The sequence below is a fragment of the Podarcis pityusensis genome (genome assembly GCF_964106645.2).
Source record: "Podarcis pityusensis genome assembly, chromosome: 1".
Lineage (NCBI taxonomy): Eukaryota > Metazoa > Chordata > Lepidosauria > Squamata > Lacertidae > Podarcis > Podarcis pityusensis.
The window spans coordinates 80,569,232-80,597,055 of record NC_138028.1 but is presented as its reverse complement, the minus strand read 5'-3'; the positions used below and the strand labels follow the sequence as shown (position 1 = coordinate 80,597,055).

The following is a 27,824-nucleotide window of genomic DNA, read 5'->3' as shown; positions in this document are numbered from 1 at the left end:
ACACACAGTTTGCTTCACCTACTCTTATTTATTCAACACTCACATTATGGTTTCTTTGTTTTTTTACAGTATGGTTATCCCCATCAAAAAATTCACACGCAAAAGAATACTGTATGTCCAGAGTTTTCATCCATGGGGGAGACAAACACTCCTCTGCCTCCAGCCTTTCCATCCTCTCTTAATAATAAGCACAGGGGTAGTGGTGTTTTTTATCCTATGCCACAACCCTGCAAAGGGCACTTCTATAATAAGCAGGGCCAAACTAGACAAGGCAGAAGATATGCCTCTTAAAAACTGACAAATAGCAGCCAACTACCTGAAAAGTTAATACTTGTGCTATTTTCCCACTGAATTAAGCCATTCAAGTTGCTTTTATTGCCCCTTTATGAGTGCAGCCTGTGCACATTTACCTTTTCTCTAATGGCAAATAGCAACTGGAGTGAAGGGTGGACCCCCATTTAGATTTTGGACACAAACACCTGCAGCTCCTATTTGTCAAAATTTAAAGAAACTGATGATCCAGTCCTGGTTCTCCACCACCACATCTAGTTTGGTGTCAATGGCTGTTTTTGGCAGATGGCAACATGTGCAATCAGGAAAGGTTTAAAGGAAGGAAGGAAGGAAGGAAGGAAGGAAGGAAGGAAGGAAGGAAGGAAGGAAGGAAACCATCACATGCTGCTTATATAAAATTAGCAGATAGTGAAGATTGGAAGAAGAAAGGTTGGCATCAACTCACGGAAGGAAAGACTAGAGGTTGAGAAAAGAAAGATGCTTCAATGTTAGGGCTTCATTTTCAAAGGAACAGGAGGAACTCCACATGTCTAATTTGGCAGATGTGCTTTTTCGTGTTCTACAGATTCTATCAAATGGCAACATAAGGCTATGGTGGCAATCCAAGGTAGCATGCTTTTTCTCCAAAAGCATTCCTAAGAGGCACATTATACAAGAAAGAATCAGAGGTGATATACTGGCTTGTTTTGAAGGCTGCATCACCCTTCCCTCTGGGCTGGAATGTTAACGCTTTAAAGTTTATCAGTGGGTGACAACTCCTCTCTAGAGCTATGGGTCTTGTCTCAAAGCACCAGGCATTCATATGGAAAACTTATACCCAGTCGCTGGGAGGTTTGGCAACTCCATTCTAACAGATTTTCATTATGAATGGATTTCTGGTCTACTTCTCAGCTTAGGTCCCTCTCTCCTAATCACTGCTATGCATATAAACCCAGGGCTTTTTTTTCCAGCCAGAACTCACTGGAACTCAGTTCTGGCACCTCTAAGATGGCTGCCATTGCCATTATAAGAGAACAAGGGAGGCGGTCATGGTGAGTTCTGGCACCTCTTTTTCTAGAAAAATGGCACTGTGTAAACCCAATCATTGAACTGCACGGCAAAACCCATTTTGTGGGGAGATACATTTCCATATGGTCTCTCCTTCGGAGAATCAAAGTCTCACTGTATTATTTCTTATTATTTTTATTTATTCTATTTATATCCCGCCCTTCCTCCTGGAGAAGCCCAAGGCAGCAACTTGGGTCTGAACCTTCCTACTATCTGCCTTTGGAACAGGAAGAACAGAATGATCCAGCAGATGCATCTCTTAGCTGTTAGAGAAAGTTGATAACACTCAAATTGTCTGGGGGGGACCAATGTCACCATGAAGTGCCATTTGTTTTCAGTAGCCAAAATGTCCCAAGGCTATGCATCCCAGTTTCCCCATAAGGGAAGACATCTGTGTGAATAAGAAGCCATGAAGGAATTAGATACACCTCACGGTGACTTTCCCCCCATAAAAACTAATTGCACAACTAATCAGACACCAGGTGAAATAAGCATGAGAAAATTCAAACTCTTCTTCTCCTCATTCTCAACTGCAGCGATTCTCAACCTGTAGGTCCCCAGATGTTGTTAGACTACAACTCCCATCATCCCTGAGCTCTGGCCTTGCTAGCTAGGGGTGATGGGAGTTGCAGTTCAACAACATCTGGGGACCCACAGGTTGAGAAAGGCTGATTTAGAGACAAGGAAAGACTATGACAACTTTGAGAATGCCTGCTCTGGACTTGTGCTTTAGTTGCTGTCACCCCCTCTGTTGTAGCAGCAAACACCCCAGAGGTTTAGTCCTATTTGTAGGACAGAATTAGTGTAATCAGGTATGTGATCTAGAAACAGCCCTTAGCAACTGAGCAATACAGAAAGAGTGCAGTTCCAGTTGTGCGAAGGTATATACTATTTGTTCTCAAGGCATATCAGTAGCTAAGCTGAGAGACTTGGGCATCTTTGTACTCCCAATTTGCCTCTGGAAGTTTGAGCAATAGCCAGAAGACATTCATTATCCCACTTTCAAAATATGGCCCTGTGGAGTGGTAGTAGTGCCACATCTGTAATTAAGGCACTTTTTTGTCTTTGTGTACACCCAGGAATGTCTTGGACTCCTGAGCTCAGAAAACCTAGCCCAGACTGCTTTCTGTAGTTAAGACAGGCTGGCCATTCTCTAGCCTGGCCCTGGAATGTGTGCCTGTATCAGTATTTGGCTGCTCTCTTCTCACAATCACCTGCACAGCAGTTTGGCCTCTGTTGTCTTCTCTAATCCTGGCTATGCCTCATTTCCCAACTTCAAGCTTTCGTGTCCTAATCTTTCTACCAACAGCTCCTCAGATCCTGCATTTTCTTCTCCTTCCCTAGGCCTTCTCCTCTCCACCTCGCTCATCAGACTACATCCACATCCTCGGTCCTTGTTTATTCTAGGAGGGAGCCAGGCAAGCTCGACCCCAGGGCGACAGAAGCCTTAAGAGATCCCTAAGTAAGATTTCCCTTCTACATACAAAGCAAATGAAATGGCGGCAAAGAAATGAGCATCGTTTCCTGGTCCTGGTGAACGTGCACATCTGGAAAGGTTGCAGTATCTTCAAGAGCAGAAAGGAGGAGAGTGAGGTGCATGAGTGAAGAGGAAGGAACAAGACTTCTTGAAACATCATACTCAGTGCCAGCATTCAGCTCAGCCAGCTGCCCACGGTTGATTAAGCCAGGCCTCTGCGCTCTTCAAGATGCCAATGGCAGGAGGCAGCAAGGGTGAGAGGTGTCAGCTGCTTCTTACTGATGCAAGTACGCATCGAGCCAGAGCTCTCCTGAATCCTTCAGAGAACTGGAACGAGGATAAAAAGGGTCAAGTCAGGAAACATGAAGAAACAAACCAGATATTGAGCCAGGAATTCTCAGGGCACTATAGTCATTGAGTGAACATGTTACGATAAGAAAAAAAACCCATAATAGAGCAGCAAGTGGGGGTGGGGGAATGGCATTAAAAGCACATGGAAGGATGCAGGACCCTCTCGTGGAGAGAGCCACAGGGCTGGTTCACACATGCAGGCTCATCACCTGATTGCTGCAGCAAATGCTGTACGAATGAGCCATTCCAGGTGAGACAGGACAGAACTTTCAAGTCATCTCAGAGCAGTTCTTTTCAGTGGGCTCAGTCTGCACACTTTGTCTGCAAGTTTTGAGGAGCCAAGCAGTCAAGAGATGCAGTAGGTATGTGTGAACTAACCCAGAGCTCAGAATCCACAAATGCTTGTTTCGACTTTGCCACCATGCTCTTGCAAAAGCTCAGGCAAACTACTTTCACTAGCTATTATTATTATTGAATTGACTATTAGCTTTTTTATTAAAAGTAAACTCAAAGAAACTTACACTATGTACATAAATTAACATTAATATCAACAGCCTTCCCAATTAGCTTTCCACCTACTCTGTGCTCATTCAATGAAGGCTGTCCATTTTTCTGGGGTGTGCATATTCTACAGACCTCCTTGCATACTGCACAGGAGTTATGCTCTAATCATGCACTAATCTCTGTGTTGTTGTTTCTAAGCCTTATGGTCAGATAGGAATATTTGAAGGGGGAGAACCAAAACACGGGCAGTGCCGACATTTTCAATCTTCCCCAGCCTGCGTTCAAGGTGCTTTATAACAACGGCATTAGATTCCAGTGGTTTCCAGTATCTATTTCTATTGGCTATTTCTGGCAGAGGCTGATGGGAGTCTTCTGCTGGGCCACACGTTTCCCATCCCTGACTTATGTGTGTGCATCTACTTTGCATAAACTTGGCTCAGAAATGTTCTGATTCCTTCGCACCAAGTTTTGATGTGTTTTTAAGAGGAGGGCAAGCAGAATGTATGCAGCCCTGATTATGATTTCTAGAAGAATTAAGAGAGTGCTGAAAACTCTGAACGTTAACAAATATTGTTTCCTCAGGGCATTCTTCCCAGCTATCTGTTTGCATTATTGGAAGCAATGGCTGGAGACTGGCGGTCCCATATTATTCCGCCCCCCTTCCCTTTTCTTTTTGTGCCCTTTCACGAGATGTCGGTCTGATGTCTCTCCCCACGAAGGGAGCTGTCCTTCCTCCTGGAACTGCAAGGGGTGCTGGTGCTTTCACATTCACCGACACTTACTGTACAATGTCTGCAAAGGCTGTGAGCAGAGGCTTGGACTGGTACTCGATGCCGTGCTTTGCGCATAGGGATTTCACCAAGGGGGTCACCTTATGGAAGTTGTGTCGAGGCATGGTGGGGAAAAGGCTGTGGAGAGAGGGAGAGAGGCAGCTGCCAGATCTCATGACTTCCTCAGAGCTCTAGAGAGCCTTCTTCTTCCTCCCAAAATCTCATTAGTGTGTGCAATGCTTGCCCAAGCCAAATAATCACTTACAAGCTTAATGATTTAATCTGTAAACAATTGTTGCAGAGGGCCTTATCCTAAAATTATAATCATAGCATTGGGTCCTCTTGCATTGCCAGCTTAAGCTTATCATGTCCTGGGTGCCTCCCGGGTCCAAGGCTGTTTTCACACAGGAATTCAACTTCGTAATATCCCTTTTCCAGCTCTGCTTCCTCATTACAGTGGTACCTCAGGTCAGGTTACAAACACTACAGGTTACAAACTCCGCTAACCCAGAAGTAGTACTTCAGGTTAAGAACTTTGCCCCAGGATAAGAACCAAAATCGTGCGGCAGCGGTACAGCGGCAGCAGGAGGCCCCATCAGCTAAAGTGGTACCTCAGGTTAACAACGTTTTCCGGTTTAGAACGGACCTCCAAAATGAATTAAGTTTGTAACCCGAGGTACCACTGTATACCCAAAAGCCTACCCACATGATGCTTCAGCAGCAGCACGTGAAACCCCTACAAACTCAGTTGTCCACATGACTGAATCACACGTATACCATAAAGGACTCCAGGCTCTTGAACTGTTAGGTTTCTCATGAGGCCTCCATCCTCTTCAGCCCCCTACAAGGTCACTTACTACTACAGCATGAAATAAGCCTCTCGGGGAAATAGATCCCATTCTTTTTCTAGGCTTCCTATTAGCTGATATCCTCAAAACACCTTTCAACTGGTGAAAAAAGAAGAATATACTCACTGGTGCTCAATTTGGAAGTTGAGGTGCCCACTGAACCAGTCATTGAACAGGGACTGGTCTACGTTGCATGTTGCCTGGAGCTGGAGAGAGAGAAAATATATTATAAAAGGCACCACATGAGGATATTCATGTTTCAGTTCTAGCTAGACACCCCAGTGAACTGTGGCATACCCTCATCTCCCCATCCTAGTCCTTAGAATAAGAACAACAATAATAAATAGATGGATCTAACAACTGGGAGCAGTTTACCTATGAGATTGCCTTGCCCCACATGGGCCCACTTGACCGCAGGGCTGTATAATATATGTCTGTGTGAATGCTGGCAAAAAACTTCAACACCTCATATACCGTATTTTTCACTCTATAAGACGCACTTTTCCCCTCCTAAAAAGGGGGAGTGTGTGTGCGTCTTATGGAGCGAATGCAGGCTGCACAGCTATCCCTGAAGCCAGGAGAGAGAGAGGGATCGGTGCGCACCTATCCCTCTCGCTCTCCTGGCTTCAGGGATAGCCATGCAAAGCCTTTGGAGCGCAGCGGGAGTGCTCCTCCCGCTGCGCTCAGGAGGCTTTCCGTTCTCCTGGCTTTAGGGATAGCCACGCGAAGCCTCTTCAGGCAACGGGAGGAATGCTCCCCCTGCCCTGAAGAGGCTTGGCACGGCTATCCCAGAAGCCAGAACAGCAAGAGGGATCGCTGCTTTCGCTGCGCAGTGATCCCTCTTGCTGGTCTGACTTCACTTCGCTGGAGAGGCGCTGCACAGCTTTCCCTCTCTGCGCAGCACCTCTTCAGCACTGAAGAGGCACTGCGCAGAGAGGGAAAGCTGCGCAGCACCCCTTCAGCAAAGTGGGAGGAGAAACGGAGCCCCTTCCATTTCTCCTCCCGCTTTGCTGGAGAGGCGCTGCGCAGAGAGCGAGAGATGCACAGCGCCCCTTCAGTGAAGCGGGAGGAGAAATGGAAGGGGCTCCGTTTCTCCTGCCACTTCGCTGAAGGGGCACTGCGCAGAGAGGGAGAGACTTTTTTTTTCTTGTTCTCCTCCTCTAAAACTAGGTACGTCTTATGGTTGGGTGCATCTTATAGAGCAAAAAATACGGTACCTTCCTAGTTCCCATGTCAACCACAGAGGGTCAGAACAGAGAGTAACACAATTATTGCATGACTTCTGGGGCCCAAATGTGGAGCATGTGAGCAGCCACCCCACCCACCCATGACAAAATCCCATGTGCACATTAATTCAAAAAAATGAATGCAATGAGAGCGGTAGGAAGGATGGATTAGGGTTTCACTGGACATGGGACTCAACCTGATGGGGCCTTCAAGCAGCAGTAATTGATGGGAGTTCCATGTGTTTACACAAGAGGTATAAAAGTTCTGGATCAAGAAGACACTTGCAAGCATTCATGTTATTCCTTTTCTAATTTTCTTTTACTCCTACAGCCTGTCCTCTTTAACCCAACCCATTATTGGTATTCCACAATTAGTTCTTACATACAGTTACACCCAACCCTTCCAGTCACTCAATTATACTTCAGCTCCTAAGATAAGACACCTCCTGTATAAGTCTCATATTCATGATCATAACTGCTGGAATCGTTGTGCATATTACCTGGGTTGAAAGCCAGTCCACATTCTTGTCATAATCAATGTTCATTGGGATGTGGTTCATTTGTGTCACCCAGACAAACCAGTGACTCTCTATAAATCTGCACAAAGCACAGAAGTAAATTATTGTGTTTCCATCCAACCAAACCCACACAACCTATTGATAAGATAAGGTAAACTTTATTCGCATTAGCCAACGGCCATAGCAACATAAAACGAGCAATATATACAAATAATATATATATACAAATAAAAAAGACAGCAATGGGTAAAAAGGGCAATCAAATGGCCAAGATTATCATTCAGATAGTGGCCCTTAATCTCATTGCACCCTCAATAAACCTAGCAACCTTTGCTGTTGTCTGATCATTTTGAGCTGATAAAAGAAAGAACAATGTGGCCTCAGATGGGTGGCCTGGGAGGGTAAGTAAGAGTGGGTTAATGATTTCATTCCTCAGATCTTTATAAAGAGGACAGGACAGAAGAACATGAGCCACTCTTTCCAGATTACCATCTCCACAGGGGGAGAGTGTTTCTCAGTTGGAATCTTTTGGTATCTGCCCTCAAGTGCGGCAGAGGGCATCACATCCAATCTGGCCAGTGTGAAGGCACGTCTGTATTTTGGGATAGTTAATTTATACAAATATGGTGCCAGGGAATCAAACTGAGAAGGGGGGAAAAAGGCATACCAAGGACAGAATTTCTTTATAATGTCCAGGTTGTTCTGTTGCTCTAAGTCCTTCAGATGCTGTCCAATTAGCCTTTTTGCTTTAACAAAACCCATCATGAGAAGCTGATGTGGGTGGAGTCCACAGGATAGGAGTTTTTGGTGCACAATTTTAAACCACGCACTTTTATGGGGGTCTTGTGTCAATAAGGGCAGCCGACCGGGTGGATTTAAATTTAGACAGAGCCAATAATTAAGAGTTCTTTGCCAAGACTGAGCTTCTGCAGAGGGAAGACTTGCCTCTGTATTGAACCTATTGAAAAGCACCAATGCTTGACTGAAACAGTTTGTTTTTTAAAACAACAACAACAACAACAACAACAACAACACACACACCTTGAAGGGGAGTAGAGAGAAGAAGGGTGAAGAGTAAAACTATATTGTTTTCTCTTAGTGAGAAAGGGGTTTTGTTGCTGTTGTTTTAGAATGTATGTTCAACATTAGTTGATACAAATCAGTAAATCTTAAACCTCATTTATGGCTGGTGTATGGCAGTGGGGTCCATTCTTCTGGCGCAAGCTTGTGAGTGCAATCTAACTGACTGTGAGAGTGGCCTCTGGGAGGGATGGCTACTTCAAGTTAGTATTGCAGGAACAAAATACCTGCTGCTATGGTGGGCAGAGGGATGTGGACAGGTAGAGCCCAGACTGCTGTGACCCTGGGGAAGGTTCGATGCATCTGTGCATGCAGAAACACAGTGTGCATGCCTGTGTGCGCACACACCATAGGGCCCTTCTCAATGCATGGCTCAATATCCTGGAAAAGTTCTGTTTCTTGACCATGCCAGAATGTGGCGCTGCAGTGCAAACAAAGATCTTTGACTTGCAGGGACTATATGGTAACCCCAAATAATCAGTTATGGTAAGGGTATGCATCCAAATGAAACTCACCTGAGTAGAAAGAAGAGACCAAGGAGACCCTTCAGTTCCAGTAGGTATGAGTAAGTCAAAAAGAAACGGATGTAGAAAGTCACCATCCAGGCCAGATCCTGTCGCAAAGGAAAGGATGAATGCTCTGCAGAAGGCCATGTCATAGTGCTGCAGACCTCCCCCACCCATTTGCTCATGCAGGGCACCAGTCTCAGAGGCCACCTATGCAGTCTCCCATCACTAAACCTGTGCTCGCCCTCAGTCTGATATATTGAAAAGGTAACAGCCCAGACATCTCCCAAAGCTATTTTAAATGTCCACATGCTTAAACCTGTCTTGGTCAGGAAGTTTCTTATACGCATTCCTGTTATTCCTCATCTAATCTTTCACTTCCCACATCCTGCCCTCTTTCTGCCCATCCAGGCCCAATTCAGAGTGTTGAATTTGACCTATAAAGCCTTAAATGGCTCAGGACCCAAATACCTCAAGCATTGGCTCTCCCCATACAAACTGACCTAGGCCCTGCGATCATCATCTAAGGCTTCGTGTGTCTCCTCCATGAGAGGTCCAGAGCGTGGCAACATGAGAATGGGCCTTTTCTGCAGTGGCTCCCCACTTGTGGAATGTTCTCCCTGGGGAGGTTTGCCTGGCGCCTTCATTACATCTCTTTAGGTAACAGGCGAAAATGTTCCTTTTCAACTAGGCCTTTTGCTAATTAAACACTCTATGGCCTCTTAAATATGTTGGGGTTTTGTTTTGTGCTATTATTTTATGAATTTTGTGTTTTTATGTTGTAAACTGCCCGGTGATCTTCAGATGAAGTGTGGTAAATCAATTTAATAAATGATAATAGCAATAGTAATAAAGTGTAAGTTTAGAAAAGTGCAAGCTTAGCCAAGCTTAAAGCAGGTCATACTCTTTGGCTCCCAGAGGATCTTAACTATTTTCCCTTAATTTTTATTTATTTATTTATTTGTTTGTTTGTTTATTTAGGCATATCTATACTACCCAACAAACTGTGGCCTTTGGACAATTCAATCCCCTAATCCCATTGCCCACACTGTAAGAATGCGCAATCCACACCTCTGATTTGCTCACCCTTGTGATAACTCCTGCTATAATAGGTTTTAATAGGGCTGGATTTCAAGAGAGTCCATCTCTGTGATCAGGTAATATCCATTTATATAAATCTATAACCCGGAGCTGAAAAGGGGCACTGCATCTCAGGAACTGAACCATAACTCTTGAAGAGGTCATTCTGTTGCGAAATTGCAGTTCTTCAGCTCTAATGTAGCAATTAAGCCTTGACTGTCCGAGGTTAAACTTTAACTGGAAAAACCTAGCGGCAAACTAATTTAGAAAGAGGAAAAACCTAAACTGAGAACGGCCCAGTGTAGAGGAAATGTTAGCATAAACACTGAAGAGTAGCTTTAAGTCTTCAGTTCCAGTTCATTTCCTTTTTAAAGAATGAAAGTGCAGCGTTGCAGCCTCAGCGACAAAGAGGCTAGGAAAACAGAAAGCAGGTAAGCTAAGCAACTTGTGTGAGTTTAGCGACATGGCTATGTGCTAAAGATCTCCCCTCTCTACAGCAAGTTTACAAACCGAATCCATAGTTTTGCCTTCTTCTTTTTCAGACTGAAAGACAATATATTTTTTTGGAAACAGGGAAACTTAAGTATGGGTGTGAGAGATATGTAGAGTCCTACAAAGTGTCCCGTTGACAAACGTCTGGTGCAACGAGCTCCTAGCTCTCATGGAACAATCCTGTTCCGTTGATGCCAGGGCAGCTGATCGGGGGAAGCTGGGCTCAGGCATACTCACCGCCCATTGTTTGCGCTGGACAACAAAGTAGAAGATGTACCACTGCAGGTAGAAAGGCACGAGAGCTGGTGGTCCAACTGGGGAAGAATTCAGAGAAACATTCTTAGTTGGCTCAAAAGAAATGAGTAGCCCATCTTCTCCACACAAACCTACTCAGCTCATATTCTCTAGGTCCCCCTGCAATCTTGAATAGGTAGGAGAAAGGGGCTTTTCAGTTGTGGAACCCCTCCTGACGGCAGTTTCCTCCAAGAGGTTTGACAGGCACCCACTCTTGCTGCTTTTCGTTACCAGGTGAATGCATTTTTATTTCCCCATATTTTCCTTCTGCCTCATAGTCTGAAATTGTATTACTTCTGATGTTCCTATTATGTTTTATCTTCTAAAAGGTAAAGGGAAAGGTACCCCTGACCATTAGGTCCAGTCGTGGCCGACTCTGGGGTTTTTGGTGCTCATCTCGCTTTACTGGCCAAGGGAGTACAGCTTCCGGGTCATGTGGCCAGCATGACTAAGCCACTTCTAGCGAACCAGAGCATCACACGGAAACGCCGTTTACCTTCCCGCTGGAGTGGTACCTATTTATCTACTTGCACTTTGACGTGCTTTCGAACTGCTAGGTTGGCAGGAGCAGGGACTGAGCAACGGGAGCTCACCCTGTCGTGGGGATTCAAACCGCCAACCTTCTGATTAGCAAGCCCTAGGCTCTGTGGTTTAACCCACAGTGCCATCTTCTACTACCTCTTTATTCTGTGTTTTTTTTCTCTCTTTGTTTTTAATATGGTACTTTGTTTTAAACTTCGTTTCATTACCCAATGACCATTCTGGAAGCAGAAATACTGACAGGTAAGATACACCTTTTAAAATAATAGATGAATGAATGAATGAATGAATGAATAAATAAATAAGTAAGTAAGTAAGAAAGAGCTAGCATTGGTCGTGTTGGGATAGTCTTGTGGCACAAGACAGAAAGACAGCAAGCATCTCCCACCCTATTGGGAAACACTGGAAGCAAAATGAATCATTATAACGGCAAACAACCGCAGAAGAAACTAAAAAAAAAGGCACCGAGGGGGAACTCTAAATTTTGCAAGTTTCCCCCCCTTGTGAGCAATACTTTGGCTCAGTTGTAGTAAATTTTCACTCCCCTGGGTCACCTATAGAGAGTAAGAATCACCTACAAGTGACCAAGCACAAACACCTTCTTTTCTACTACAAGGTTTGTTCCTTGTTTCTGCATTCTGCAGATGACTAGCTTAGATACCTACAGGAAAGCAAACTACTAAAACTTCTTGTGAGATGGCAGGTTTTTTGTGGACTTCTGATAAAAAATCATGCGGTAAGATCCTAAGAAGAGCTGTGCTGGATCAGACCAAGGGGCCACCTAGTCCAGCATCCTGTTCTCACACACAGCATGCTCCCCACTTGCGCTCCCCAGAAACTGGCAGACATACGGCCTCTAGAACTGGACATAGCGCACAGCCTTGCCGTCCATAAATTTGCCTAAAACCATTTCTGAAGCTATCCAAAAAGCCATTGCAGAAAAGAAATTATACTCACGGATAAAGAAGTATTTATGCTGGTGATTATAAGGCATGTACTTCTTTTTCTTTACACCAAGCTGTAAGAGGGAGAAAATGGTCACAAAAAGTGCTATAGATGGATGAATCAGTTTACAGTGGTACCTCTGGTTGCAAACAGGATCCGTTCCGGAGGCCCGTTCGCAACTGAAAAGAACGCAACCCACGTCTGCGCACACGTGGGTCGCAATTTGCCACCTTTGCGCATGCGCAAATGGCAAAACCTGGAAGTAGCCCTTTCCAGTACTTCTGGGTCGCCGCGGGACACAACCTGAAAATGCGCAACCTGAAGCAAACGTAACATGAGGTATGACTGTATTTCCACTTTCATTTTTGCATGATTTCGTCCCTGTCTGTTCCATTTCTGCATTACTCTAGTCTTCTCAAATACACAAAAAACACATGCAAACACTTATTTGAATATGCATTTCTAAATATATTTTCTCTCAAAACACATGTTAACTTATGCTGATTATTATTTTTTTAGCTGAGAGCTATGCTCAAACATTTGGGAAGGGCACAAGCTGGTGGAGAACAAAGTTCTGTTCCACATATTAATCCAGGAGGTGCAGAGGGGCAACAGAATTCACAGATCTCTAATTTGTCAAGCATCCTTATTCCAAATCAAATCACATGATCAGCATATACCAGAACCCCTCTTCCCAATACAGTCGTACTTTGGAAGTTGAACAGAATCCATTCTGGAAGTACGTTTGACTTCCAAAACATTCGGAAACCAAAGCGCGGCTTCTGATTGGCTGCAGGAAGCTCCTGCAGCCAATCAGAAGCCACGATAAACATTCAGCTTCCAAAAATAGCTCGCAAACCGGAACCAAAACGTTTGAGAACTAAGCTGTTCAAAAACCAAGGTACAACTATATGCTAATTTTGTGCGTGCACTGAGCTTTTTATATGGAAAAGTACTGAAACATTCAATCTCTCACCTATAGTTTGAAGTGATACAAGGGACGGGACCTTGCTCAGTAGTAAAGTGAGCAAAATGGTCAATTACTGGCATTTCCCAGCCAGGGTTGGAAAAGCCTCCTGTCTGAAATCCTGGAGAACTGTTGCCCATCAGAGTAGGTAATAGTGAGTTAGATCTGGTCTGGCTCAGTATGCAATGTTTTCCTTTGCAAGTTCAATATAGATTACATGAGTCAGTGGATGATAGGCTTCCAAAATGGGACTGTATCACTTTTCCCAACCCTGGAGGCTCTGCCAAGAGTCAGACTGGCTAATTGCTTGCTCTTCATTGGCCCGATTCCTCAAGTCTTTCTAACTAACTGCCACAGTCTGGCAACCTTATCAATGGCTGAGCCCTTGCTGTGCCTGCCCAGCAGCTCCACCTGCTGCTCACTCCAAGCCTTTCTGCATTCAACCCTGCTTGCAATTTCTGTCCACCTCCAACCAAAAGCACAAGAACATCAGGCTCTGTTCTCTTTGCAACATCCCCCTTTGCATTTTCAAACCTGGCCCTTGGGCTCCCTCCTCACCACTCACTCCTTCTTCCCCAGTTTCTTCGCCCAGCCTGTGCAAGCTCCCACTCCCTCACTGCTGCTGCTGCTGCTTGTCATTACTAGGAATATTCATGATTCACCTCAGAAGGCACTTGTAGGGAAGAACTAAATAAGGAGAAGAATGCATTGTACACTGAAGTAGCTACGAAAATGGAGAAGGTCAAGATGGAGTGAATCAGGATAAAACAAGCCTGAAGGATGCCCCCAGCCTGCTCACAGGTCCTTGTATGATCAGTGGAAAGTTGGTCCTGGCAAGTATTAACCACTCTCAATTTCAACCTGATAACTGCGACCTGCCCAGATTTTAACTTGTCTGAATTAATTTTAAGATATATATTTAATTAATTGGTGTCTGTTTTTATGCATATTGTGTTGTTTTTATGATGTTAGCCACTCTGAGCCTGGCCTCAGCCAGGGAGGGTGGGATATAAATTTAAAAAAATTTATTATTATTATTATTATTATTATTATTATTAGAGGAAAACTGGGATTGTAAAGTGGAATAGGGGGGAACAAGTTTCCCTCTGGGGGATCTTCTGTCTTGTGTGAGCTCCTGTTTGCCTCCACTTTGCTCATATAAAGCAAATATTACAAAAATATCCAAAGGACTCTATCCAGCACTGTGCAAGAGGATTTCTGCTCACACAACAGAACTTCCTCTTCTCCCCCTGCAACCCCCCCCCAAAAAAAATCTGCTGTGGAGGGTCTCCCAACCTTCTGGAGCAGGTTTTGAGACTGCACAGATAACTACAGGTGGCAGGAGAAGAAGGGGAAGTTCCACTGAACACACAGAAGTCTGTTACACAAACAGAACTGCAGTGTTGGATACAGTCCTTAATCTCCAGGGCTCCCTCATCAAAGTCAATTAACACAGCAGTGCAGGCTGTAGAACTTTCTGCTGTTCTGTGAAGAGGGGAATGCATAATAACATTGGTTGTTGTTGGAGTAAGACACATACGGTGATTGCAATCACATAAGGTGATTGCTAGCAACCAGCATACTTTGCTATGAAGTTTCTTTCTTTGGCAAGCAAGCAAGTTTAATGGATGAAAGGAATGTCTCAGACAAAGGGAGCCTTTTGAAATACTACCATGTACCTAAGTGCCATAATCAAAGCAACATGGGTTTGAATGGAGCTACTGTGAATAGAGACTTAGGTGAATTCTTTCATGAATAATCTAACCACTAACAAAACAGGAATTTTTTTAATAGGGGCTTTTTTTGGTCAAGGGGAAGTAAAAGGAAATGATGAATAAGCCACTTAAGACAAAAAATTATGAGACTATGTCAACAATCCTATTTATATTTACTCCCCCTGGAGAAACAGTAAAAATCCTGAGATAGAAATGTCATAGTGAGATTCACAGCTGACAGCCTGCCAAACAGCAAATATGTTTTAATGCTGGAGAGGAAAAGGGAGCTGCTATCACATGCTGGTGTCAGGGGAAACTGTAGGAGTCCAGGAGGTGGACATTGAAAAGAGCATAAGAAGTCTTGTCACTGAGAGATGAATGGGTGGACATTCCATTGCCACTTATTGGTGTATTGAACCATCAGTCTGCCAGGCTATAGTTTTGATTGGGAGAGGAGTTGGTTGCAGTGAATAAAAAGCCACACTTTTTATATATATCAGAGAATACTAAAAAGAGAAAGTTTGGGGTCAAGGGGATTTGTCAAGAAGAAGCTGAAGCAAAGCTGCACTGGAAAATCTGAAAGGGGTCAAAGGGGACAGCAGAGGGACAACTTAGCTTAGACTGTCCAAAGGTTGGCAAAAGAATTCATGTAGGTAGAAACTCATGAGGAAAGACCTGGAAGAAGAGGAAGACTTCTGAAGTGGCACTTCAAGAGAGTCGGTGTATGTTCAATATAAGAAGGTGAGCTCAAGAAGCTGTGATGTCTTCAGAGAGTGCCAGCTTGTAAACCTCTTCTGTTCTGAACCTTTGTCAGTCTGGTCCTGACCAGAAGAAAGGCTTTGGTTCAATAACATCCAAGCAAAACAGTGAGTTCAAAGTGTGGACAAGTTAACGAAAGGCAGGGATAGGAAATCTGTAGCCCTCCAAATGTTGTTGGACTCCAACTCCCATTATCCCAGATTATTGGCCAAGTTGGCTGGGGCTGATGGAAGTTGCAGAGGAGGGGGCAGGCAATTTAAACGAAGTTAGCCCTGTTAATTAGGGAAGCCCTGTTAATCTAGTTCAAGATGATTTCCAACTCCTTAGGTTATAGTAGCAATTAAGCAAATACTGAACAAAGCCTATTTGAATATAGTCCAACCATTAATACTTGTCCTAAGTTTTATAAAAAATGAAAAAGTTCTAGTACATTGGTTCAATTTATGTCTCAAGAATAAAACCTATCCCAGCTACCAGGAAAAGAAAGGAAAATACAGTATGTATGTTTTTACTAGGAATGGTAAGTAGAAGATAAGGAACAAAATGAACAAGCTGGGTTATAACATGTGATCCAATTTTTTTTATAAATAGTTAAAACTTCCCAAGGAGTTAAATAGTGTTTTGATTCAAAAGGCTCCTCACAGCACAGGTTGTATTGTTGTATTAATGTATTGCAGATTTCATACAAAAAAGAAGGATTCTTTAAACAAGAGATCCACGAATTATCAGATTTCTCAAGAGTTTTGTTTACCTGAAACCAGCTGCGGAGGATTTCAGTTTTGACTTGAACAGAACTGGTGGGAGGCAGCATGTGCTTAAACCTTCCTCCTCACATTATTTCCCCAGTCTAACCCAATCGTACAACCCAAAGTTGTGGTTAAACTCTGGAGGCGGGCGGGGAGAGAGAAATAAAGGATGGTACAGGTACCCAAAATCAGAGCTGCAATACTTGCATCCTAGAAATAGTAGAGCAGAGCTTTCCAAACTATTCATGTTGGTGACACACTTTTTTAGACATGCATCATCTTGCAATACAGTAATTCAGTTTTACTAGCAAACTGGAAGTTAAACTAACCCTTTTCCAGCCCCAGGAGGACCACAGGGAGTAGTCGTGCAACACACCTGCACACTGCAGCCGACACACTAACGTGTCGTGACACAGTTTGGAAAGCTCTGCAGTAGAGTTATGCAATGGACAATGTATCATGTACTCTTCAAAATGTATCAGCCAGATACTATTTGCTATTGCTTCCATTAGATTTGTAAAAGTATTTATATTAACATTTTATTTCACTAAGGGCTTCCTACCTGTAAAATAACAGAGAACTGTGTTTGGCATGAGTTCGGTTTTAAGTGGCAGATGATTTTCATAATTTTGCCCAGCATAGGTTAGTATGAAAAATCTTACCTGCTCTACTTTTATTTTTAAAATATTCCAAAATGCCACCATTCAAATGAAATTGAGTGGAAACTTCTGAATCGTAACAAGGGGGTCAAATAAAAGTCAGTCAACCTTTCAAATTGCAATAACACTTAACCAGCATTAACATATTTGCTCAAGGCTTAGCAGAATCTCTTCTGCCTCAAGTCCAGAACTTGTTTCCCAATGCAGAAACAAATATATACTTCTGAGTCAATATACTTAGAAATAGGCCATAAATCTGGTAATGATTGCAAACTGTGAACCTTTCAAAACAATATAATGCTAGAGCATGCATATAACTTCTTTAAAAATACGTAAAGGAATGTCACTTTGGCTGTGGAATGTCTATAAAGGTAAAGGTACCCCTGGTAAAGGCCAGTCGTGACCGACTCTAGGGTTGCGCGCTCATCTCGCTCAAGAGGCCGGGAGCCGGCGCCGTCCGAAGACACTTCCGGGTCATGTGGCCAGCGTGATGAAGCTGCAGCTGGCGAGCCAGCACCAGCGCCGCACACGGAAATGCCGTTTACCTTCCCGCTATAAAGCGGTACCTATTTATCTACTTGCACTTAAGGGTGCTTTCGAACTGCTAGGTGGGCAGGAGCTGGGACCGAACGACGGGAGCTCACCCCACCGCGGGGATTCGAACCGCCAACCTTACAATCAGCAAGTCCTAGGCACTGAGGTTTTACCCACAGTGCCACCCGCATCCTTCTAATATCTCCCTAACATTTGGACCTCATTCTGCCTCGATTCAATTAAATTTAAGCAAGGAATTTGCCTTACCCAGGCCTTTCCCACAGTACCAAAAAAAGCACAGAGACGCCAATCTAATTTCAATGTATATACCTTCACATGCTTCCCATTCCCCTGCCATTTCCAAAATATTCCAAGACTCACCTCTACAGAGAGTTTCTTCCCCAGTGCAAAAAGCAAAGGATGCATATTGAGATCAGGGTCCTTGCGGAAACAGTTAGGTTTAGCATGGTGCTGGAAATGCCAGTGATTCCACCAGCTAGCTGGTGCCCCCTGAAGAGAGAAATAAATAAGAGGTCTAAACTAGAATCTTTATACTCTGCCCCAAATAAAGGGCACAGCGAAGCCTCAGCCAAAGGGGTTCCGTCATTTATTACCACTGGAGTGATGCTAAGGAACAACCCCAGCTCCATTACTCACCTTCAGGTGTCCAATCACAAATTTGTGAACCCAGTGGTTCCACTTAGATTTGCCAAAGACCGAAAGATGTCCCAAATCATGCTGCAGCCAGCCAGCTTGCGCCTGGAAAACATCAGTACAAACACAATGCCACAATGACTGAAGTTTGTCAATGAAAGGAAAAGCAAAGGCTGGGAGAGATTTAGGACAATATGGAGAGAAAGTGCCGTTAATATACATATGAACCAACCCAGACTCTGTGTGACGATCATCAGAGGCCTCTTCCACAAGACGCCTGGAGGTTGGCAACACAAGAACGGGCCTTCTCTGTGATGGCTCCCAGTTTGTGGAATGCACTCCCCAGGAAGGCTCACCTGGTGCCTTCATTACATATATTTAGGTGCCAGGCTAAAACATCTCTCTATAACCAGGCATTTGGTTGATTAACATTATATGACCCTTTAAATGTATTTGTGGGAGGGGGGGATAATTGGTTTGTTTTTGTTTTGTTTTTTGTCTTCTCATTTTTTGTTTTTATGTTGTGAACTACCCTGTGATCTTCAGCTGAAGGGCACTAAACTTTTTTTTAAAACAATAACAATATACATAGACTTTGTTGTGACTGGAGACGAAGGCAGAGGAATTAAGAAGAAGAAGAGTTTGGATTTGATATCCCGCCTTTCACTCCCTTTAAGGAGTCTCAAAGCAGCTAACATTCTTCTTTCCCTTCCTCCCCCACAACAAACACTCTGTGAGGTGAGTGGGGCTGAGAGACTCAAAGAAGTGTGACTGGCCCAAGGTCACCCAGCAGCTGCATGTGGAGAAGCGGAGACGCGAACCCGGTTCCCCAGATTACGAGACTACCGCTCTTAACCACTACACCACACTGGCTCTCGAATTAATCCAAAAGCTTGATGGAGTGATTTCAAAGAAGAGAGTGAGATAGCATCCCCAAGGTGCTTTAAGGAGTTCCTAGCTTAAGCAGAGTGTGGGTGAGCAGAAAGAATTGTTTGAGGGTAGGAAACCTTTGGGCAGCCATGGGTGGTAAGCTGGAGAAGCAATGGTTACAAGAATCCAGAAGGAAAATAGGCACTTTCTAGAAGTATCTTGCCTCCTCTTGTGCAGCCTAATGCAGCTAAAACTGTAGTCAATCCTGCCCCACCACCTGTCCTGCTCATTGCCCTGTTGTATTTGATCTGTGGGTTACCTGTACAGTGCCAAGCAGCAATCCAGAGAAGAGGAAAGGCACCAAGGATGGTCCAAAGTACCAGAGGTTGAGCCAAGCTGCCACATCCAGCAGCAAGATGTGCATGAGGTACAGGAAGAAAAAGAGGCGGTGGGGATCCAGAAGGCCCATCTTCTCAACGGTAGCACGGAGCTCACGAAAATCATCTACATGCAGTTTCTGTGGAGAGAGACCACATTGCAGTTTTCTCTCCTCTGAAAGGGAACCTCATACAACCTCCTGCAGAGAGCATGCTGAAGTCCAGCTTTTCTATCTCTAGAACCATCCCAGGTGAGCCTATTGTTAGAACCTAGATAGTCTCACAATTCATTTTAAAATACACACATTAACAGTTGTAAACAAAAAGGCTTGGAAAGGTAAATGCAGTATAGATTCTGTCTACGTACGTGCTAATGTATACTTTTTATAAAAATCGTAATACAGTAGGATACTGGTGCTGAACCATTGTTTTGATGGCCATTCAGTATTCAGCATATTATATTCTCACACTTAACGACCATGTTAAAAACCAATTCTGAACAACAAAAGATATCGAGGCAGAACCTCAGAACTGTGCTGCGGTATAGAAAACTTTAGTAAAGCATATGAAATGCGCTGTGTGTTTCAAGATACATGTTCTTCAAAGTCAAAGGAATACAATGAAGTATGATACTTCATGCAGTGAGACATGGTGCTTTTTAAAATTATGCCCAAATAAGGTATCAAGTTCTATTTCTTTTCCCGTGAAGAAGGTATATTCTAAAAAATTGTTACATATCTCTGGAGATTTCATACTTCTTATTATAATTTCTTAAACTGTATTTCATTACCATTTTGATAGTAGTAGCTTTGCCACTAGTGTTTCTTTTTCTTTCTTGTGTTTTGGCAGTGCCCTCATCTTTCTTCAACTGAAAACTAGTTCTTGCCTCTCTCACCCCCAACTAGATCCTTTTTCTGTATTTCTTGTTTTGATAAGCCACCCAGATACCTTTCCACTGGCTTCACTGATCTTGCTTGACTTCAAACCCATGGGCTGTATTCAATGAGATAGTTGCACATGCACAACTATGTGACTTCCACGTTCCCCCCAATACCATCCTTAAATCTGTTCCAGAGGGATGGAGGATCTCCCAGAACAGATTTAGGAGACATACATAGGGGAGAAATGGGGAGAATAGTCTATTGCACAAGGAGAAATTCACCTGTTCTAGATAGGGTTGCCCTCACCTCAACAGAGTCAGTGTGTAAATTGAAAGCACTCATGGATTCTAAGGAGTGCTAATTCACAGAAATTCACAGATGCAGCTGGTTCACCAGCTATGATTGTTTCTGGATCAGAATAGCCTGGCCACGGTTACCCATGGTTTACTGTAATGCGCTCAATGTGGATCAAAAGCTACAGCTAGTGTAGAATGCTGCAGCCTGGCTGCTATACAGCAATCATAGCCTGAATCATATAACATCAGTGCTTAAGGGAATTCACAGCCTGCTTACATACTGGTGGTACCACCAATGGTTATTGCCTCTTTGGCAGCAACATGTGGAAGGGTTTCCTCTGTGGAGGCACTACAACCATGAGATATTGTCCCATTGCAGATACCATTGGTATCCTTTTTCAGTTCCATCTGATGACACATATTTTTATAAGGGGGCTAACTGAGACTTTAAAGCTATATATAATATATGTTCTAGTGACTGACCATCAGTCTCACCAGTCCAATATGTCCTATGATGTTTTAAGATTTTAAGTATTTTAATATCATGTAAGGTTCTAGATATTGTAGTATACCAACCTGCAATTATTAGATGGGTGGTCTCAAAATAAATCACCACCACCAACAATAATAGTACTAGTTATTACTATATCTTTTGTTGTTGTTGTTGTTTTTAAAGGAAACTTACATTTTTGCTGGGTTCAAAACTGGGCTGATCTGCTGCAAGCTCCCCAATGAGCAAGGGCTTCATGTACTTTCTCACTAGAGTCTTGTCCAGGTGGAATGCTGTGAAGGGATCCTGAAAAACCACAGTGGAATGAAGTGAGTAAACTAGTGGTGCTTCAAGAAGGCGGAATTTAAATGTTAATTTTAAAAATGTCAAGAAATAGGCATGATGATATTGGCATCCCTAGGTCAATGTGGGGAAATCTAGCTAGTGAAGCTTGCTGGTCCCATTCTGAACTTCCTAAAATATACTTTCCAATCCAAAATGGCCACATTTTTCCATTAACTTTTTCCTTGAATTGGTAAAGTTTTTCAGTGTAGGAACCTCTCATGATTTCCTCTAGAGGCCTTCCAGTTGTTGCTGAACTCTAATTATCAGCCCAGTCATGACAGGAGTTGTAGTCCAACATCTGGAAGGCCACGAGTTCCCCATCCCTGCTCCAAACAAAGACCTGCCGGTCATATCCTGACTATTATCTCTTATCCAAATAATGCTCTTTTGTCTCCTCTTCCAAAAAGCCTCTTTCACCTTCTGACTTGAGTTTCTCTAAAGGCTGCAGCTTCACATTCTGGCACATGTAGCATTGGCACAGATACTGATGGTCCTTCGACTGATTTCTAGCCAGGACACTGGTTTCCTTGTTCCTGTGCTTTTATTTTTATTTGAGGCATTTGTTCCCAAGACTTTCTGAAGGGCTTCAAGAAGACAACTAAAAGTCCTGGGTAACAGTTATTCCTTCTGGCCACTAGGTGCTGCTCTGGAAATGTGTTTGCATTTATAAACCAGACACTTACCTTTGCCTCCCTGAGAACTGCATTTACAGCTCTCTGCTTTCAAACAAAGCCCACGTCATTCCCAAGGTATTTAAGATTTTGTATTTGCGGGGTAGGTGAAATAGAAGATATTCCCCATTATATACTCCATTGTCAGCTCTATCTAAACCCCAGAGATATATTTTTGGAACAGATGTTGGCACCGCTACAGGGACTGAACCCCGAAGTGAAAATATGTTGGCTATTATCTGACTGCGACCCGCTTGTCACATATAAAACAGCCTTATTTGCAAAAGCTGCTAAAAAGTATTTCTGCTGGCTACATAAAAGACAATTCTGTAGATTGCGCAGGGATTCATTAATTTGATTTAATGTAAATGTATGTATATTTCTGGATCTCTTTTAATAGGTTTTATTTCATTTGCTGGACCTGTAACTGAATTTGTGATGGCTTTTAATCAAATACAATAAATGATTGATAGATGTCTGCCAACCATTCATTCAGTCCCTGAGTGTTATAAACAGGACAAAGCTGGGGATCGGGTTGTGTAGAAATACCAGCAAATAACCCTTATGTTTTATAAGAACATGTGAATTTTCCTGGCTGTTACTGAAAGGCCGCCCAACCCCAATCTAATATTGATTCAGATACATATAAGAAGGCAGAGCAAAACTTCTGCAACCTCACATTCCTCTCCATGTGCTATTTAGCTTGTCTGTATAACAAGGCGCCAGCCCTACCATAAGGCAGAGTGAGGCAGCTACCTCAGGCAGCCAATGCTGAGGAGTAGGGAGTAGGCAAAGCTGTGTGTACCACATGGCCTGCCCTGTGTCACCTAAACAAGCCTGTGCCCTCAAGTCAGTGTGATAATTAGGCGCACAACCTGACCAAGGAGCCCTAGGTGGCGTATACAGTTTTCCACTCCCCTCACAACAATCCACTGAGTTTCAGGCTGAGTAAGAATTTGAACCCTGGTCTGACACACTACCCCCTACCCACAATGTCCAGGGAAGGCGTGTGCTTCCCCCCAAAGAAACAGGTTTCTAGACAGGGGGTACTCCAGACTTCTAACATCCCCCATTTGAGGTAAAAGTGCTCACAGGGGTGGACTTTGGTCATTCAAATCTCAGCAGTGCCATGTACAAGGCCAAAATTAAGCGCCCCACCTGCCTCTCGCCTTCCATTCTGCTCAATTCACTATGTCATAGTTGTGACACCCTGTGGCGCTCACTAGGCTCAGTGCCCAGTGGGGAAGAACAGGTCACACTGCCCTAAATCTGCCTCAAATGCTCAAGAGGGTCTTTTTAGTTCAGCTGAAAGCACTATTGGAGAAAAGAGATTGTCTGGACCCATTCCAGTCTATGCTCAGACCTGGGTTTGATGCATAATCCACTTTTTTTAAAATAGCATGTTTTAAACATGTTTTAAGCTGTTTTATTATTATTGTCATGTCTGCTGCCCTGGGCTCCTTTGGCAGGAAGGGCAGGATATAAATTGAATAAATAGTAACAACAACAACAACATCATCATCATATTTATATCACACTGACATAGTGTCAGTCACTCCTCTGTTCAAGCAGTGTGAGGACCTCAGGAAAGAAGCTGGTTTCTTCTTGTCTAATATAATGCCTCTGCTGTTGACACCCCTCAGACCAAAAATGTCCCCTTTCTAAAAAATCTCTGTATTGGCTTTTATTCTTTCCTTCTTTTCCACGATGCTGATCAACACATGCTATCCTTAAATTTGTGTGCTTTTCGATGGTACTGGCCCTTTAAGGCTGGCCAGGAAAGTGTTTTAAAATGCTGCTGATATAACTACTTCCAGTGCTGGATGTACGAGAGAGAGAGAGAGAGAGAGAGAGAGAGAGAGAGAGAGAGAGATTGTATCCGCTGTTCCTAAGTTTATCTGAATCCTGGGAGTAGGGAACGGTATTTTCCTGTTAGTTTTCTCATTGGAAGGGGGAAAGGGGGTGGTTCATAGGCTGATCTGTAGACGGTGGTACCATAAGATTCAGCCAATCCTCACAATGGCTGTTGTAAAAACCCGGCAGTAATGTAAAAGGGAGAGGAGGGAGGCGATAGAGAGGGACCTTGTAAATCACCTTCTCGGAACTGGAATAGTTAGCTGGGCAGCAGGAAATGGAAGGGGAACCTCTCTTTTTCTTACATTTTTTAGATTTTCCGTGTGTGTGTGTGTGTGTGTGTGTGTGTGTATATGACCTATAACAGCTTTTTTTGCCAGATGAACAGTATTTCATCTTTGTTTCCAATTGCACAAGTGTTAAGCTTTCAGCATGTCCTCAAGGCTGCTAAATCCAGACTAAAATACATGGCTTATTCAGAGTCAATTCACACTGCCACGATGCACATTGCCAGATGCATTTTTTTGTGTCTGGATTGTGCTATGTACATGATGAGTCAGACAGCTGAGCCATTCATCACAAACACAAATTGCCGTTTAGTATGCCACCACTATCCTTTCTAAAAAGGCTAGAGTGGCTGCACGACTGGTTGAAATGTGAGTTTGTGAGAAGTGGTTCAGACAGAAACCTCACTGTAAGCACAAGACTATCTGAGTTCCATAAAAAGTACAGCCGCGTAAATGCTACGTAAACTGGAGGTCTGTTAATCCAAGCTTCTGCTGTTCTGGGATCCCATCAGTGAAGTGAAGTAATGACTTAGGTTCAAATCAGAGCTTAGCCATGACTGCAATAAGTCTATGCTGTGGTTGGGTTTTAAATCCAGACCAAATACTTTTACGTGGTTTTCCACTTCAGCTCTCCAAGGCAAAATACAAAGAATAGCAGCCAGCCCCACGAGGTGGTTATGAGGATGTGCAAGAAGAAAATGGCATTACTTGACTTGACACTTACAGCTTAACTAACATTAACACACAATGCATGCAACAAAATCCTGATAGACTCATCTTCCTTTTAGAGAGAAGCCATTTCTGGAGGAGGAGATTTGGGGTGGAGAGCTGATGGGCTAGGGCAGAAGGGCACAGAGACTACTTAACCTTTATCAAACCTACTGCTTCTCCACTTCCCCCAGTACAGTGTTCCCATGGAGTTACAAACAAGTTTGTGTAGATAAACAAGCACTTGGACTCTTAACAGGTATTTATTGTATCTATCACAGTTTAGTATGAAGTGTGAAATGGCCTGCAGATAAGCGAATGCTCCCCACTTCTCTTTCCATGGAAAGGTTTGGAAGCTCCCGTTTTATGGTTAACCATGCTTTGTTGCTGGTCCAAACTATGGTTAACTTTAATAAGGGTTGGTTTCAGGCAAATCAATGTCACGCCATAATTATCAAAGTTTTTATTAATCATAATTCCAAGTCTGGATGGCATGGTTATGCAAAGGGGGGGGGGACAAAAGCGGGGCACATTAGGCTTGCTGTGGCTGATTCCTGGTTGCATATATGTCATGCTAAACTTAAATTTAGTACATGCAAGCAGTGGGGCAGATTCACAATACCAGATGTCACGGCCACTTGCCAGGAAGAAGGGTGGAGGTCAGTGTAGTGCAGACCCACCGGCAGGAGCACCAGACTGACTCCACCAGTGTGCCTGCAGCACACCATTCTCCCCGCCACCTCCCCCCCTCCACTGCCAGAAGGCTAGTGCTGTAGCTCCACCCCATCAGGAGAGCCACTTCTAATGTGAACGCAAATAGAACACTGCATAGATGCCTAATAAGCAGGGCCAGCCTGAACACATTTTGCTGCCTGAAGCAAAGGATAATTTGCCACATACGTACACACCCAGATACTGACTGGACTGGCAACTGAATCTTACTTCAAGGCTTGCAACAGGATAGCATCCTCCAGTGCAACCAAGGGTAGCAGGATGGTTATGGGGGTGGATGACTGGCCTGGGGCACACATAGCTCTGGTCTCTAACAGAGGAAAATGTTCAAGAGAAATGGCTGGATGCGTGAAGCCACTGCTGCCCCACCAAGCCTCTGAGACCTAAGGCAATTGACTTGCTCTGCCTAATGGTAGGGTCAGCCCTAATAGGTTGCAGTCATCATTTTGAAAAGTTATCCTCATTCTCAAGTTGGTACTTGTACAAGACGGTACACATGGGAAATTAACGTATCGGGGAGAAACGGTCTGCCTAGCTCTCTCCCTGACCATGTTAGTTTTCTATGGGGGATATTTGAACATGCTTTGGGAAGAAGAGTGAGGCATATAGACCAACAAATAGATAGACACAATACATACAGACAAACAAACTAGCACACAGGCCAGTCACCATGCTTTCCTCTCTTCCAGAGTTCCTGCTCTCTCACACAAATAGGCATATATTCATTCATAGCCTTCTCATTTTTGTCCAAGTCCTACAAAAAGGATGGGGAGCCTGTGGTCCTCTAAACATTGCTGGACTCCCAACTCCACCCCAGACCACATGGCCTATGCTGCATAAAGCTGAAGAAAGCTGGGAGGTCCACAGGTGATCTGTCCCTGCAGCATAGTGAATGTACGGCATATTCTTACAACTAGAAAAGTGATCACTGTGAGACATGTGAAAATACAGTGTTTCTGAGCATGTGCAGAGTTATTTTTCTTTCTCTACCTCCAGTCAGAAAATGTAATGCATGTTCCATCCCGCACCATATATGCATGGGCATAGCTAGGATATTTGTTGGGGGGGCAGGACTTTGTTGGGGGGGGCAGAACCAACGTGATTGGTCAGTTAGTTATTTCTTATGCTTAAATATTCATCATTGTCTATGACATCTCCTGTTCTTTTGAGTATAAAGCACAGCCTCTCCATGAAGAAACCTCTGCAGGATCTTTAGGCAGCTCCAGGGCCCTCGGTGTGCCTGAGTGGGCTCCAGATGTTGGAATCCGAAGCATGGCTTTGCACTTAATAGCTCAGTCGGTAGAGAATGAAACTCTTAATCTCAGGGTTTCGGGTTCGAACCCCACGTTGGGCAAAAGATTCCTGCATTGCAGGGGCTTGGGCTAATGATTCACATGGTCCCTTCCAACTCTACGATTCTAAGTCCCGGTGATTGCTTCCCAGTAAACACGTGTAAGATCGGGTCGCAACAACGATCACTTCTCCAGTAAAGCCCGCGCAAAACACCACACACATGCCGCCCTATCCAGTAACCTTATTCCTCCAGGCATCTCTCGCCCTCAGCCCGGCCCCTGAAACATGATCTCCGCCCCCACCGCTAGCCCGGAAAGGAGCTCCCCGGCTTCGCTGCGTGGGGCATCCCCTCTCTGGCGCCCCCGCTCTCCTTCGGCCCCCTCACCGTGGCGTCCTGCCCCGCATAGTGGCTGATCACGCGGGAGCCCCCCGGGTGCCGCTTGTGGAACTGGCTGATGTCGTAGACTTTCCTGTCGATCACCAGCCACCGCTCCGGCGCCCTGCCCGATCGCAGCTGGATCTCGTCCCACGTGAAGAGCCGCGGGGCTGCCGCGGGGATCTCGGCCTTCGCCATCTCCGCCGGCGGCTGTCACGATGCCACAGTCAGTGACCCCCGAGCAGCCGAAGCGCTTCTGCCCATCCAGCGGCGCCGAGCAGCCGCAACCCCCGAGCGCCCCGCCGGCCGCGCGCTCCGCCCGGGACACGCCTCCCCGCGCCCTGCGCGCCCGGCTCGCGAGAGCCCATTGGCCGCCCGCTCTGCCGGCTCGCTGGGAGAAAGAGAGCTCCGGCTTTATTGTGCAGGAAATCCCTCGCGCGCATTGGACGCCCGCTCCCTCTCGCCGCTGCCTGTGCCCCGGCAGATGCCGGCCTGCGTAATCCCATGGCCTTTGTTCGTGCAGGTCCCGTTCCGGATGATATTTAGCAAGCCCTTGCCTTTGCCAAGACGTTACATAAAAAAGGACTGCGGGGGGGGGGGATGGTGCGCGCGCAAATGAGAACCGGTTGCTGTCTGGGTTG

At 44.5% G+C, this 27,824-nt stretch overlaps 1 protein-coding gene across 1 annotated transcript; it reads right to left on the bottom strand.

Annotated features, from left to right (window-relative positions):
• Window positions 1-8: 8 nt before the first annotated feature.
• On the bottom strand, window positions 9-27,490 carry LOC308486016 (acyl-CoA (8-3)-desaturase-like). The gene is made up of 12 exons (XM_081022242.1): window positions 27,193-27,490; window positions 21,113-21,223; window positions 19,193-19,390; window positions 18,007-18,108; window positions 17,731-17,859; window positions 11,982-12,042; window positions 10,428-10,504; window positions 8,628-8,725; window positions 7,015-7,111; window positions 5,415-5,494; window positions 4,453-4,578; window positions 9-3,142 (listed from the first exon to the last, which is right to left on the bottom strand). The coding sequence occupies exons 1-12, from the start codon at window positions 27,379-27,381 to the stop codon at window positions 3,091-3,093; spliced, it is 1,320 nt and encodes a 439-aa protein (XP_080878368.1). The 5' UTR covers window positions 27,382-27,490; the 3' UTR covers window positions 9-3,090.
• Window positions 27,491-27,824: the final 334 nt, after the last annotated feature.